At 42.6% G+C, this 13,093-nt stretch overlaps 2 protein-coding genes across 3 annotated transcripts; both read left to right on the top strand.

Moving 5' to 3' along the window:
- Nucleotides 1–684: 684 nt before the first annotated feature.
- Nucleotides 685–1,566, top strand: RB195_013391 (uncharacterized protein; the record flags this gene model as incomplete). Its single annotated transcript, XM_064203183.1, has 1 exon — nucleotides 685–1,566. The coding sequence occupies one exon, from the start codon at nucleotides 685–687 to the stop codon at nucleotides 1,564–1,566; it is 882 nt and encodes a 293-aa protein (XP_064059064.1).
- An 84-nt stretch (nucleotides 1,567–1,650) lies between these two features.
- Nucleotides 1,651–7,649, top strand: RB195_013390 (uncharacterized protein; the record flags this gene model as incomplete). 2 transcript variants are annotated; one of them, XM_064203182.1, is made up of 10 exons in its annotated part: nucleotides 1,651–1,796; nucleotides 1,854–2,589; nucleotides 2,636–3,408; nucleotides 3,519–3,634; nucleotides 3,694–3,854; nucleotides 6,880–6,936; nucleotides 6,992–7,141; nucleotides 7,234–7,340; nucleotides 7,412–7,487; nucleotides 7,551–7,649. In XM_064203182.1, the coding sequence occupies 10 exons, from the start codon at nucleotides 1,651–1,653 to the stop codon at nucleotides 7,647–7,649; spliced, it is 2,421 nt and encodes an 806-aa protein (XP_064059062.1). The 2 variants fall into 2 exon arrangements, with proteins under 2 accessions (XP_064059062.1, XP_064059063.1); XM_064203181.1 differs by having other exon boundaries at nucleotides 1,651–2,589; nucleotides 2,672–3,408.
- Between the last annotated feature and the right edge of the window lie 5,444 nt (nucleotides 7,650–13,093).

Genomic DNA, 13,093 nt, shown 5'->3' with positions numbered 1-13,093 from the left:
CAAAGTGGTTATCACCTTAAAAATGTTATCTCTCAGTTCTGAAGACATTCATGAAATTAGCGGCTTATTAACTATCAATTGGCATCTTGTAAATTAATTTCTGCTCATTACCAAGCGTTCCGACGGATTGCAGTGGATCTTGTGATGCGATTTAGCCGTGTTGTTCATGTCGCACTTCTCATATCACAGGAAAATTCTAGTAATTTCTGGTGCCAGCTGCTTGAATTAACATAGCTAAGCAGCTAAAAAGAAGTTGGTTATCTTTTAAAAAAATAGACGATTATCTTTAATATCTACAGGGAAAGAAAACAAAACAGTAGAAAAATTAACGGTTTACCGCCTCATAGTGGCGTGGAGGTGACACTCGGCGTCGAACCGCGATGCACAGCTGAGGTTCGTCCTCCCACAAGGTCTCCCAAGCTGAGAAGGAGTTCGACACATCCGACATTCCGACTTCTCGGAATTGGAAGCCTAGCTAAGAGTAAACCACTGCTAAGATTCACCACCGTCTTGGCAAAATGTCGCAAGATGGTTCCCTGATCCATATAGGTTGGGCGATGACCTGTGGTGAAAGCTAAGCTCGCCGTGGCATGGCTGCTTAGTTTGGGGAAAAGCCTTTTTGCCACTCCAGCATATTCACTGCCTCAGTACCCTGCACACTGGGCGTCTCAGACGTCGGACGGTATGGCGACCGGTGAGAGGCGACCAAATCTCAGGTTGCTCAGGACGTCATTGATTCTGGACCAAGGCGACACACGCACGACTCGCCATGGAGACTGTCTCGGACTGTGTACTTACAACGCGAGAACACTTTCCACAGTTGCTGACCTGCATGCCCTTCTCGGAGCTGCAGAGCGTATCAAATTTCACGTGATTGCTCTGCAGGAGACCAAGTGCAGAAGGAGCGACGTACGACAGATGAATGACGGTACACTCGTCATTCGTGGAGAGAAGGTTCCGTCGCGAAATGTAGGCGGTGTTGGTTTTGTTGTGCACCCATCTGTCGTCCATCTCGTCGATTCTCACGAGATCCTGTCACCTCGTCTGTCATTTCTTCGCCTCCGCCCTCTGCGCCAAAAATCCATCATTATCATCAACTGCTACTCACCAACATCAGCAGCTGATGAATCCGAATTGGACGCGTTTTACGAGGAACTGGAGGAAGTAGTCCGCAACGAGAAGTCCTTCTACAAATTCGTTGTCGGAGACTTCAACGCAAAACAAGGAAAGGCCACAGAAGAGGAATACAGGATTGGAAGATTTGGACTAGGGGACCGGAATGAAAATGGCAATCGTCTCGCCGGGCTGTTGTCCGCCGCTCGTCTCTTTCATGGGAACTCTCTTTTCATGAAAAAAGATCATCGTCGGTGGAAAAGGGAATCGCCCAATGGCGCGACTCGTGCCGAGATCGATCACATACTCACCAACCAGAGGTGGTGTCTACTTGACGTCTCAGTAGTACCATCCTTTTGTAGTGGTTCTGATCACCGTCTTCTTCGTGCCAAAATACGACTTAGCCACACGATGGAAAAGAACATCTGCTATCGGCAACGAAGGAGAAAATAAGTCGTCTACGACGATTGCGTACTCGAGGACTTCTTGTCCCAAGGTGACTGGCACATCGAGGAAGACCCAAATGTGGACTACGAGATGCTGCTCAGAGTATTACGAGCTTGTGCTGAACGTGCCTCGAAGCCGCGCACGACAAACTTGGATCGAATTTTGAAGACCACCAAGGAATTGTTGGAAAGAAGAAGGGCTTTGAGGCTTGATCCGAATGCATCGCACATTGAGCGGTTAGTAGCAAACACTAGCTGCAGAAAAGCGTTGCAGGAGGATCTTTTGAAGTGCAGGCAGAAGAAGATTCTGGAAGCAGCACAAAGAAGAACGAGTCTAAAGAAGTGCCGCAGGGATCTCCGCGAATATAATATTCCGCTAGCAACCTTGCTGAGCGAAGACGGGACTCGCACGTCATCTCGTCGTGAGATGGAAATCATTACGGAGAGATTCTACTCGAACCTTTTCCGTTCATCAACTCCTGTGTCAAGCCCAATCATCCCCACTGGCGAAGCTCCACCACGGATTCTCCCTTCGGAAGTACGAGTCGCTATCAAGAGCATGAAACCTGGCACAGCCCCCGGACCTGACTTTATATCAGCAGACTTTCTTCGAGCTGGTGGCCATCCGCTTCATGTAATCTTAGCAGCGCATATGACATCCTACCTTCAGAAAGAAAGGATTTCAGACCAGTGGAAGACCTCGCGAACGGTTCTTATCCATAAGAAAGGTGACCGAGAGGACTTTCGGAACTACCGTCCGATATCCTTGCTGAGCGTATTATACAAAGTATTCACCAAGATCATCAATAGGACGCTGGATGAAGCCCAGCCTCAGGAAGAACAAGCTGGATTCCACCAGGGGTTCAGCTGCTTGGATCACATCCAGACCGTGTCGAGAGTCATGGAGGTTTGCCGCGAATACCGCCTGCCCCTTGTTCTAACCATCGTCGACTATGAGAAAGCTTTTGACAGCGTAGAAACGAATGCAATACTGTCAGCGCTGGTCGATCAAGGTGTGGACGCGTCGAATGTGAGGACATTAGCCAATTGTCGATCGATGCACGACTAGGATACAGCTTTTCCACAGCCCTCTCACCATACCCATTGGAAAGGGAGTACGACAAGGCGATACTATATCGCCGAAGCTGGTCACGGCTGCATTGCAATGGATAATGAAATCACTATCCTGGGAAGAAAGGGGCATACGTGTTGATGGAAGATTTCTTTCAAACCTTCGTTTCGCGGACGACATCGTTCTCTTTTCGAGCAGTACCAATGAAGCAGAAATGATGCTCAATGAATTGAACGAAGCAGGGAAGAAAACTGGACTGCGAATAAACAGAAAGAAGGCACAGTTCATGAAGAACGCCTACTGCGAGGACGGAGGAGTACAACTTGAAGGCTCCCAAATCGTGGAAACTTCGTCATACGTATACCTCGGACGTTCTATGAACATGGAAAACGACTTGAAGGAAGAACTGAATAGAAGAATGAGAGCAGCATGGGCAGCATTCGCAGCCGTCAGGGAAGCTACGGACCAACTGACGGACCAAGATCTTCTTGCCCATCTGTTCGACTTGAAAGTCCTTCCAGCACTCTGTTACGCAGCGGAGACGTGGGCAGACACCGCGGCCACGTCTAGGAAGCTACTTACTACCCACAGAGCCCTTGAGAGATGTCTCCTGAAATTTAACCGGCGCACACAACACCTTGCCGGTCTTCGTAGCTCCGACTTAAGAGGAATGTCCCGTCTTCGCGACCCAGCGGAATATGTATCCAAAGCAAAACATAGATGGGCCGGTCACATCATGAGAAGAATCGACGATAGATGGACTAAAAGAACGCTAGAGTAGATCCCAAGGGACGCTAAACGCCCCCGAGGGAGACCGCCAACGAGATGGGGTGATGTATTCGCTACACAGATGGACCAGCTGAGAGCTCAGCTTAATACTGCTTAAGGACCTCGTCAACGTCACCCACGAAGCTTGAGAACATCTTGGATGACAATGGCGAGGGAACGAAACGAATGGAAAAGATGCTGGTGCCCGCACGTCCAGTGAAGGCGAACCATCTAAGTAAGCTAAGTAAGTAAAATGTTCAGAACAGTGGCAGCACGACCTGAAATTCAGTGCAGTTAGGAAGGCGGTTACGGAGCGAAGGAAGTATGGAAGGAGGAGCGCAACTATCGAGATCGGCCAGGACCATCGCCAAACATCACTCATTGCTGCACTGCGAGTGAAGCTAACAATGATCCCACCTGATGATGCCAACTGCGTCAATTCTAGCCACACGACGGTATCTAGCTTCAAATCTTCGAGACCCGACTGATACCATGAGGTAGCAGAAGATATTCTTTTGCACATGGCTCACGGGCATTCAATTCGATTACAGTTAAAAGATGAAGAAATGGCAAAAAAAAAGAAATAAAGAAATCAGGGCAGAAACCCCAGTGCCGGCAACGGGCCCCTACTTATCGATTCAAGTCGTGCGGAGGCGCGATGAGGTTAGGAACAGGACACACTACGTACAAAAGTCTAAATATTTGAAAGTTTTTTCCCATTCCTATCTAGGCCGAATCAGCGAATTTCGCTCTTATGCATTTACTAAAATTTCTCCTCCATCAACTATGGCTGAAATGTTGAATTAGCTGGACGATTGGTCCTGGCCGACCCTGTAATATTCTTCCGCTTTCTCATCCCAGTGCCAGATTAATAATGCAGCTTTAAATCTATAGGGGGAACAAATTCTTACTAACATTATAACATCTAACTGGAATGTGTTTTAGTTGGACGCTAGTTGAGACTAAACGAGGCGAATGCATAAAATTACTAGAAATTTCATACAGTTCTCAGCTGATCAGCGACAGCAGAAGGTCGAAAGACTGGCTTGGTAGTGAGGACGACTTGAACCTCGACTATTTCTAGGAGATGGTGGAATTCTACCTGGACATCACCGATACACTTTATCGGTGATGTCGAGGTGTTATCTTCCAGAAAAGCACTGAGTTTCGTAGACGCTTTGATTTTGCACAATGTAATGATGAAAAGAGTGGGATTTTCAGCATGCATTTGCAAACAACTCGTTCAGATCGATCAAGTCGGCTTCTCTCATTAATGCAGATTGATCAGATTGGAATGAATAAGGAGTTCACTGTTCTCAAAGCTTACTCCAGAGTAGAAGAATTTATATTAAAAAAAAGCAATTAAGACCTAGCAGGTATGGCCTACAACGGAGACCAAGAACATTTTAATCCGAGTTAAATTTATCGAAAAGAAACTTAAAGCTGAATTTGCGACGTTATCTCCGAATTCTATTCGGGAATCACATAATTTAGGAATCTATTTCATTTAGGAATCTATTTCTCCTGTGCGTCTTGGCTGCGCATTAACTTGCTGCACACCCATCACCAGACCGCGGTGTCTCAAGGAGACGAGTGCCTAGTGGAAGACACGAATTCCCGAAGTTTAGGTGATCCTCAATGGAGTCTTTTTTATGTCCATTAACCTAGTAATGCCACTACTTTCGAGATCATAGAAACAGCACATAACAAAATGCTGTTTGCAAATGCACAATCGAATGCTTCGCTTAAGAGTCGTGTAGCATGACTGGCATCGCTTGTTCTGTAGTTTGTGAGGAAACCACACCATTTAGCGGAGTCATGGATAATGTCTCCAACTGTGCTGGGAATGATTCAAAAATCCTCATACTGTGAGACAGCAGCCGAACCCTGGGTTGTAATTAGGTCACTTTGCTGGGCTGCTCTTCTTCCGGACAGGCATTGACGGGGAGGCCCGATAATACCTGTACGGAAGAACCGCACGGATCTGCTGTCATTTGTTTATTTTTGATGGCGATGTAAGACAACCTTGGAAACATATGTCAAATTTACATATAACTGACAGTATCGTAAGGACACGAGATGTGATTGAGAAACATAGGAAGATTTTGAAACCACAAGCAGGAACTTGATGAGCTCATTACTGTGAAGGCCGCAAGGATTTGTTTGTACAAAAATCTGATTTTACGTATCCTCATACGTGGCGTCCTGATTAAATGAAAGAGAGCTCCATTCTTGAGCAAAAAGAAATGGATTGTCTCATGCCGGAAGTAGTTTTTGAGTCGCCACCGTTGTCTAAACATATGCTGCTTTCAATCGTGTGCACAAAAAGTCTGCGTCTTGAGTGGGCTGGATTGCGCAATACGTTCCTTGTAATTTTTGCTTTGATCCGTAAATGTTCTGTCTGTAGTTTTAATTTTTGGCAATATCTCAAGCATAAAAATGAATTCGAACTCTGTCTTCAAACCAAGCTTAGTTTGCAGATAGAAAATACCTTGGGAAAACTTACAACATAGACAGCCACCACCAAGAAATGGTTTGACTACAGTTACACATCAGTTACACTCCTTTTCGATGTTTTAGATTATGAGATATGATTACTTACGAGCCAGGAAATATTGAGAGAATCTGAGCGGTAACACTTTGACAGTCATTCACAGCATCCTAATTTCTGAGTGCGTTGAGCTGACCTTTCAAAACTTTCCCACTAACAAACATGATCTTGTAGAACCATTGTATAGGGCATACGCATACTCAGTCCGATAGGTGGGACCCAGTATGGAAGGGTCTGCAGGGGAGAGGTCTTGATAAGGTGAACGATAATTGACTAAAAATGTGTTCCTTCCAATAAATCACTCAGTGGAATCAATAATGGTTGAGTATAACGATTAATATTTCCCAACGTAAGTATAATAGATTCAGACTATTTGAGGAAAAAAAAAGATGTTTCTTTTTGGTTTTGTAATTGAACCTGAGGAACCCATTCAGTCGAAAATAAGAAATATGTAGACTGCAGAATGAAAAAAAAACGCTCTTCAGGATGTTGGTAACGTAATCACTTCCATGATGAACTAAATGAGAAGAAAGATTGTGTAAGATTGTGCACCAGAATACTACGAGCTTAGATATGGGAGTCAGCATTGGTCTTGCCCCTTTCATTTAGCTCTATGATCCGCAGGATTGTTTAATGTACATTGGTTTTGTCAAAATCATCTTCTCCATCAAATCCACACCTACCATACGCTTAGTCGCATGTAAAAATTAGTTCACATATGCATGAAGGGTACTGTCGAAGGCCTTATTTTTTTTTTTTTTTTTTGCTCATGAATTCGATTTGTTAGCACAGCGTCTGTTCAGCTGAAGAGTAGACAGTATAAATTAACGAGGAGTGCAGCAAACGCACAGCGATTAGAACCATCTTGTTACGACATTTTCGTGAGTTCTTCCTTTGCTGAGCTAAGGATGTCTCAAAGGACTTTTTAGGCAGAACCCCGAAGGTCTACAAGCATTTCGATAGCTATGCGTTACGCTCTTATTGTTGTAAGTTCTTTCTTCTACGCGTGACGACTTCTTCTTGGTATTATGGGAAATTTAGATTGCCCTGGCTGTGTCTGTGATGGAATGTTCTGATAAATTACCAAATTGTGAGAAAGAGTTGCCTAGTGTAGCACCTCCTCTTGGCGAAAAGTTAAGAAAAACGTTGTCGGACGGAGTTCAAGCAAACATGAAGGAAGACAGCAAACCGGTTAGTGCCATGATAAATTACTGCTCAACAAAATGTCCCATTTCACTTTCTTTTATATGGAATCTTAACTGCCAGCACGTCTGTTTGTTAAGGAATACAACTGTTACCTGGAATACCTTGGATGGTTGGGATTGAACGACACATCTGATAGGTCGCTGAGATGGCTCAAACACGCAGACACATATCTTTTCAACTTCACGTATTCTACCAGTCTTTTCTTTTTTGAACTAATTCCAGAGTGAAGTAGCCACCATTTTTTTGCAAATTTAGCAAAAAGGGCGAAGAGGAAAACGAGACACCGACAGAAGAATTCCTCACCGAATTGGGAAAAGACACTAAAGTAAAGGTGAGCAGTAGCTTCTACATTTCAAAATCCTCACGTCTTCGCAAAAGTTAAGATCAATTACAGGAAAAAGATTGGAAACGGTTTGGTTGCAACTACATTTACAAAGAGGAAGCCTATAAATACACCTGCATCTTTTATCGTTATAATGAGGATGATTCCTAAAAATATCAACGGATAAAGACTCTGCTTTTCACATGTGTACTTCGACATTTTTTTTTCTGAATTTCTTCGAAAATCAATGAAGCAGGGTTAATGAGGGCAAAAAGGCTGTGATTAGTCTAATCTTCCAATCTCAAGTCTCGAATGAATGAGGATACGGGCTTGACCACAACAAATTCAACTTCCTCAATTAATTTAGAGAGAAACGTGAGGCAGATGACTTGTGTGATCCAATCTCTTTGACGATGCAACTTATTAAGCCATAGAATGATGGCAGAACCGTTGCGTTCAAACGTCTGAAATGCAATTATTTACCACAAATAAGCAGTAAAATCTGCCCAACATTTAATGGCGTGTTGCAGACCACCCACGCTTCATTGCGTAACAAGTTGGGACACGGGTACACGGAGGCTTAAACGTTTTATACAGAATTACTAAGAGTTAGCCATTCCCACGTACAGAAACTACCATTTCCAAGCTTGTGAAAAGCTCCTTTCAGGAGGTCAAGAATTATAGTCAATTTCATATGGCTTGCGAATATGTTTCTTTTACAGATTCCAAGTTGAGAACTTCTAAGAGACCAACAGTAATGGCCGGCTAAGAGAAATTTCAAAACAAGTATCGAATATATCGAAATCGAAAAAGGGATAAAGTATTGAATTCAGAATCAATTAAAATTAACGGGCGCTTGTGCAACCGATTCAATTACTTGGAGAGGCTAGCCGAGCCAATTTGGTGCTTCGACCCTACAAACAATTCTGATCCTAATCTACTTTCGGAATTTAGAAGGTTAGAAGCTGAGAATACGCAGAATATTATTCCGCTATTTTACTCTTACTTTTCTTTGATGATTCGATTAGAATGGATTAAATAAATGACTTAAAGGCATCACCCCACGAATCTGAGGTGGAGCAGATTTCAGGTGGAGTATTCGTATACAGGATGGGAGACTACGGAGAGGGGGGTGATTCCGTACATTTCTTCCTAATTGCCGTAAAAAACGGCCCGGAAGATACGGCTTCATTCGTTTTGGCGCAACATTTTGTACAAGAGGTTCGATTGGAGCGCGCCAGTCTTCTGCGGCACCGCATCTTCCGGGCCGTTTTTTTACGGCAATTAGCAAGAAATGGACGGAACCACCTCCCTCTCCGTAGTCTCCCATCCCGTATAGGAATACTCCACCTGAAATCTGCACCACCTCAGATTCGTGGGGTGATGCCTTTAATTACGTCCCTGCCGTTGCATATTTGACACGTTGTTAAGTACCTCGTAGGAAAATTCAATTGGAAACACCGTTTTTTGAGAGCAGTTAGAAGGAATGGAGCTAGGTCCTTCGCCTGTAGTCGTGTAATCCAATCGTGAAGCGATCCCAACATCGTCAACTTCGTGTTGTCCCGGTTTCAAAGTAAGACTCTGTTCCAGGCGAAAATAGAATTATTTACTTAATCAAACTGCAAACAAATCAATTTGCGAACAGAGAACAGGTGATTTACTGAAAGAGAACCGAGAACAAAACATCACGCACGCACCACATGACCACCGTGATCTAATAACACTTACTGCAATTAATACAAAGATTTTTTTCCCTTCTCCAGCCCATTACAATTTTTTCTTTACTCCATTCCTCACACCTACAGTTCGTCCAAGCAAGATCAGGTAATTTCTATTAAGAATGTACAATTATTTTTTTTAGAAATTCTTGCAAGCAAACATATTTCTCACAGTTGAGAGAGTTGATTCAAAGGACATTTTCTGATTTGCAATCGTGATTTACAAAGAACTTCGCGAAAAAACCAGTTCACAAACCTGCACAGTTTTGCTGATAGAAATGAAAAAGGTGGAAGAAAGATTACATTGGTTTTTTATTTTGTTTGGGGAAAATCCTTCAAAGGTCTCAAAAACACCTATCTCAAAGCAGAAAACTAAATATTACATTCACATTAAAAATTGCAACACAGCCAACAAATCGAAAGCCATGCACTCTTGGAGCCGTTGAATATATGTCAAGAATCAATTTGAATTTGAATATCCGGATGGGCTCGATGGACTTTTCCTCCAACAATATACCAGGAGGGATGAGTACCACTGAAATGTACACGTGTTTTCAGGACAGAATTCTTTTTCGCCCACTTGGGCAGTTAAAAAGGTCAAAAGTAGAGGTTTGGGGATTCTAGGAACCACGTGTTAGAAAAGTGGTTTATGGACCCTGCACACGTACGAGAGTATTGCTAACGTAAGAATTTTTCAGCAACTTGAGCGCATCCTAACAAAAGATGTGAGGAATTTCAAGAATATTTCAGCATGTCAAAGTGAATAATTCTCATCCTTCCCACAATCTCAAATTTCTCAGGATAGATCAGCTAGAGGATTGTTAGAGTTTTATTTAGAGTTTATTAGAGAGTGAGCGATGAGTTGAAATTTTTCTACAAATGGATATTTTGTTTATTCCAAAACATTGAAGAGTTCACCAATTCGGCAACAACTTCGAATTTGCTAAGGTCTTCTGTGGATCCAGATTAAATTAAGGGCCCCTAATATTTGTGCCAAAAAACAATTTTATCCATAGGTAGAACCTAACAGTTAGCTAATGCAAATGTCGATTATTAGAGCATAGGTTCAACAACAACCCGTATTAAAAAAAGAGATTCTAAAAAAGTGAACCAATAAATTATTCCAAATTTTGCTGAAATTTGTTATGGAGGTTAACATAAAAGGCGCTCAACTGTTCACGTCATTGCATCACATTGATTGCATTACAGTAGATTACTGCTGCGAAGCGGCGAGCGTAGCGCATTTGCTAAGCGGTTCCGCCATACCTGCACGATCGATCAGTGGTTCAGATCCTCCTCAGGGTCAACCACGTTCGCCCCTCTGGGTTTAGGAAACTGGTAACCGACTCGTTTAGGAGGATAAAAAGACTGTCTTGATTCATGGACTCTACCTCGGAAGTCACTGAAAACCGGCACGAACTTTTATGAACCTCGAACAATTCTGGATTGGAGTCGAATTCCTATGCGCATACCCACAAGAATTCACCGACGCCGTGCACTTCATTCTTTTATCCTTCTATTGAATGTGTTTTTTCAAGAAATTTATGCAGGAAAAACAGACTGGAATTTTGGCTGATCCTCACGAATTCCTCCACTTCCTGACTCCGCTCTCCCCTTCCAGTTGTAATCGTCTTCGGCAGATCTGGAAAGTTACTAATGGTCCTGCTGTTTTATCCTCGTACGATCGATAAATTGGTTCTGGACCTCTCTGGGAGTATAAAAGAACCTGGCACATCAGCTAGCCTCCGCAAGTCACTGTTTTGGGTAGTTCCACCATGATAAAACTTAAACTATTCAGAATTGAAGTGGATGGCGTGGCGCATCCCAAGCGGATTTATTAACGCTAGACACTTTATCCTTTATTCTTTACACTGCTGCGAATTTGCAAACTTGTTGCTGTAGGCCCTCTTATCTTCACCCCACTCTCTACCACTGGCCCTACAGCGGATTCAGTTCTGTTTGTTGGAAACCCTATAGCTGTTGGCAAGATTCACTCGTTTGCACTAAGTCGAAACTATGAGTTAAGAACATGCACGTGTTTGAAGTGTTATAAAGCTAAACTGAGTGGCAAAAAAAGAAGCCAACATTGGGAAGGAATTATGATGGAGAAGCTTTTTCAAGCTGGTAATTATGAGTTACGGGTCCACTATTGCAGGTTTTCTCTTTTCAACCTGCTATCTTCCTCTGCTGTTATAAGAGATTGGCACTGTATGGGTTGTGATTTAAAGGAATGTTACGAAAAGTTACCAAACTGAGCTGCTGATGAGGAACACCCTCTTTGCAGCCATAATAAGGAAGAAGCTGTTGGACGAAATTCAGAAAGAATAATTGGTCTATACAATGAAAAATTTACTGCTCAGTATAGTGATCCACTTTTCGTTAACCGGAAATAATTACTGCATCTGCGCTCGTTAAGGTGCAGAGATGTGACTTAGCTTGTAAGGATGGTAGTGAAAGACAGATGTGGAATGGCTCGATGACGCTTTACATTCTCACCATATCCACTTAACCCACCAATTTTTTCTTTTTATGTCATCGATTTCAAACTGAAAGGAAGAGGAGGAGCAGGCGGAAGCAGTTACAAAACACTGAGAAACATACTTTACCAAAGTAAGCAGTAGTTTGTACATTTCGTAAGCCACAGCTCACAGTAAATGCAATCCCATTTGCGATGATAATGCATGTAAAAACATCTGGACCTTCTCACGTTAAGAAAGGGAGAACTCTTCATTTCCATCGCATGTACTTTGAGTTTTTCAATTTCCTTTTTTTCTTAATTCAGGATCCAAGTCAATGAAGAGACATTTGAGGGAGAAAAAAGACTGTGATTACGTCTAACTTTAGTCTTTTGAATAAATTGGAGGGATTCCTCGAGTACAAGTGCAATGACGCTCAATTCTCTTTTTGGTGGACTACATAAAAGGTACACACTGGATCGCAGTATTAATTGTGTTACAAGTCATTACTACTGTGAATTTGGGAACTTGTAGTTGGAGAGCCTCTTATCCACACCTCACGCTTCCTCACTGCCCCTACAGAGAATAAGTTTCTATCGCTGGTAACTCTACAGCTCTGTTACGAAAATTCAAAGTATTATAAAAGTTAAACTCAACGGCGAAACAAGGACGCAACTGTCAGAATAAATTCTAGTGGAGAAGCATTTTTTGGCTGATAACTATTCGTTACGGACTTGTCGTAGATTTTCTCATCTAAATCTGTTTTTCTTTTGGTGTTATGAGAAGTTTATACTCTGCTGGCCGTTCCAGCAGAATGTTCCGGAAATTTACCAAATCGTACTGCTGATCAGAAACACCTTCATAGCAGCAAAATAGGGAAGAAACTATTGCATTAAATTCGAAAAAAACTCGAAAAAAGTATCAAACTGTTTTGAAAAACTCACTGCTTTTGTTATAGTGTTCTGTTCATAGGCGATCTTGAATGCCTGGCACAGATGGTATTTAATGAAATTGACAATGGTTGGACTTTTCTCAAACAAAAATTAGCACCTGATTCTGATTTATTGCTTCTATCTAGAGTACCATGTACTAAACCAATGTTTTCACATTTGCTTATCAATTTTAAATTAAATATCTGAGCGTCGAGTAAAAGGAACGATATTGTTAATTAGGAAAGAGGGCTCATCGACTGATGAAGTCTCAGAACGATGAGGCAAATACCTTAGGGCGGGAAGCGGTAGCTTCTTCATTTCGTAAAGCACACTTCAGAGAAAGATTAAAGAGTTCTAGATAAAAACTTCGGGCACTCTTCGGATGTGGCCATTTTTAGGAAGATTGAGTGCAGAAACACTTTTCCTCTCGCAAATGATGAGTGTTTTCGGGAAAAAACGAAAGTCAATTCCATAGTTTTTTCATTCATCTGTGCACCGATATCCCTTTT

Source organism: Necator americanus, chromosome V (genome assembly GCF_031761385.1).
Source record: "Necator americanus strain Aroian chromosome V, whole genome shotgun sequence".
In the NCBI taxonomy this organism is placed as follows: domain Eukaryota; kingdom Metazoa; phylum Nematoda; class Chromadorea; order Rhabditida; family Ancylostomatidae; genus Necator; species Necator americanus.
Note: the sequence above shows the minus strand (reverse complement) of the source record. Positions and strands in the feature narration are given on the sequence as shown.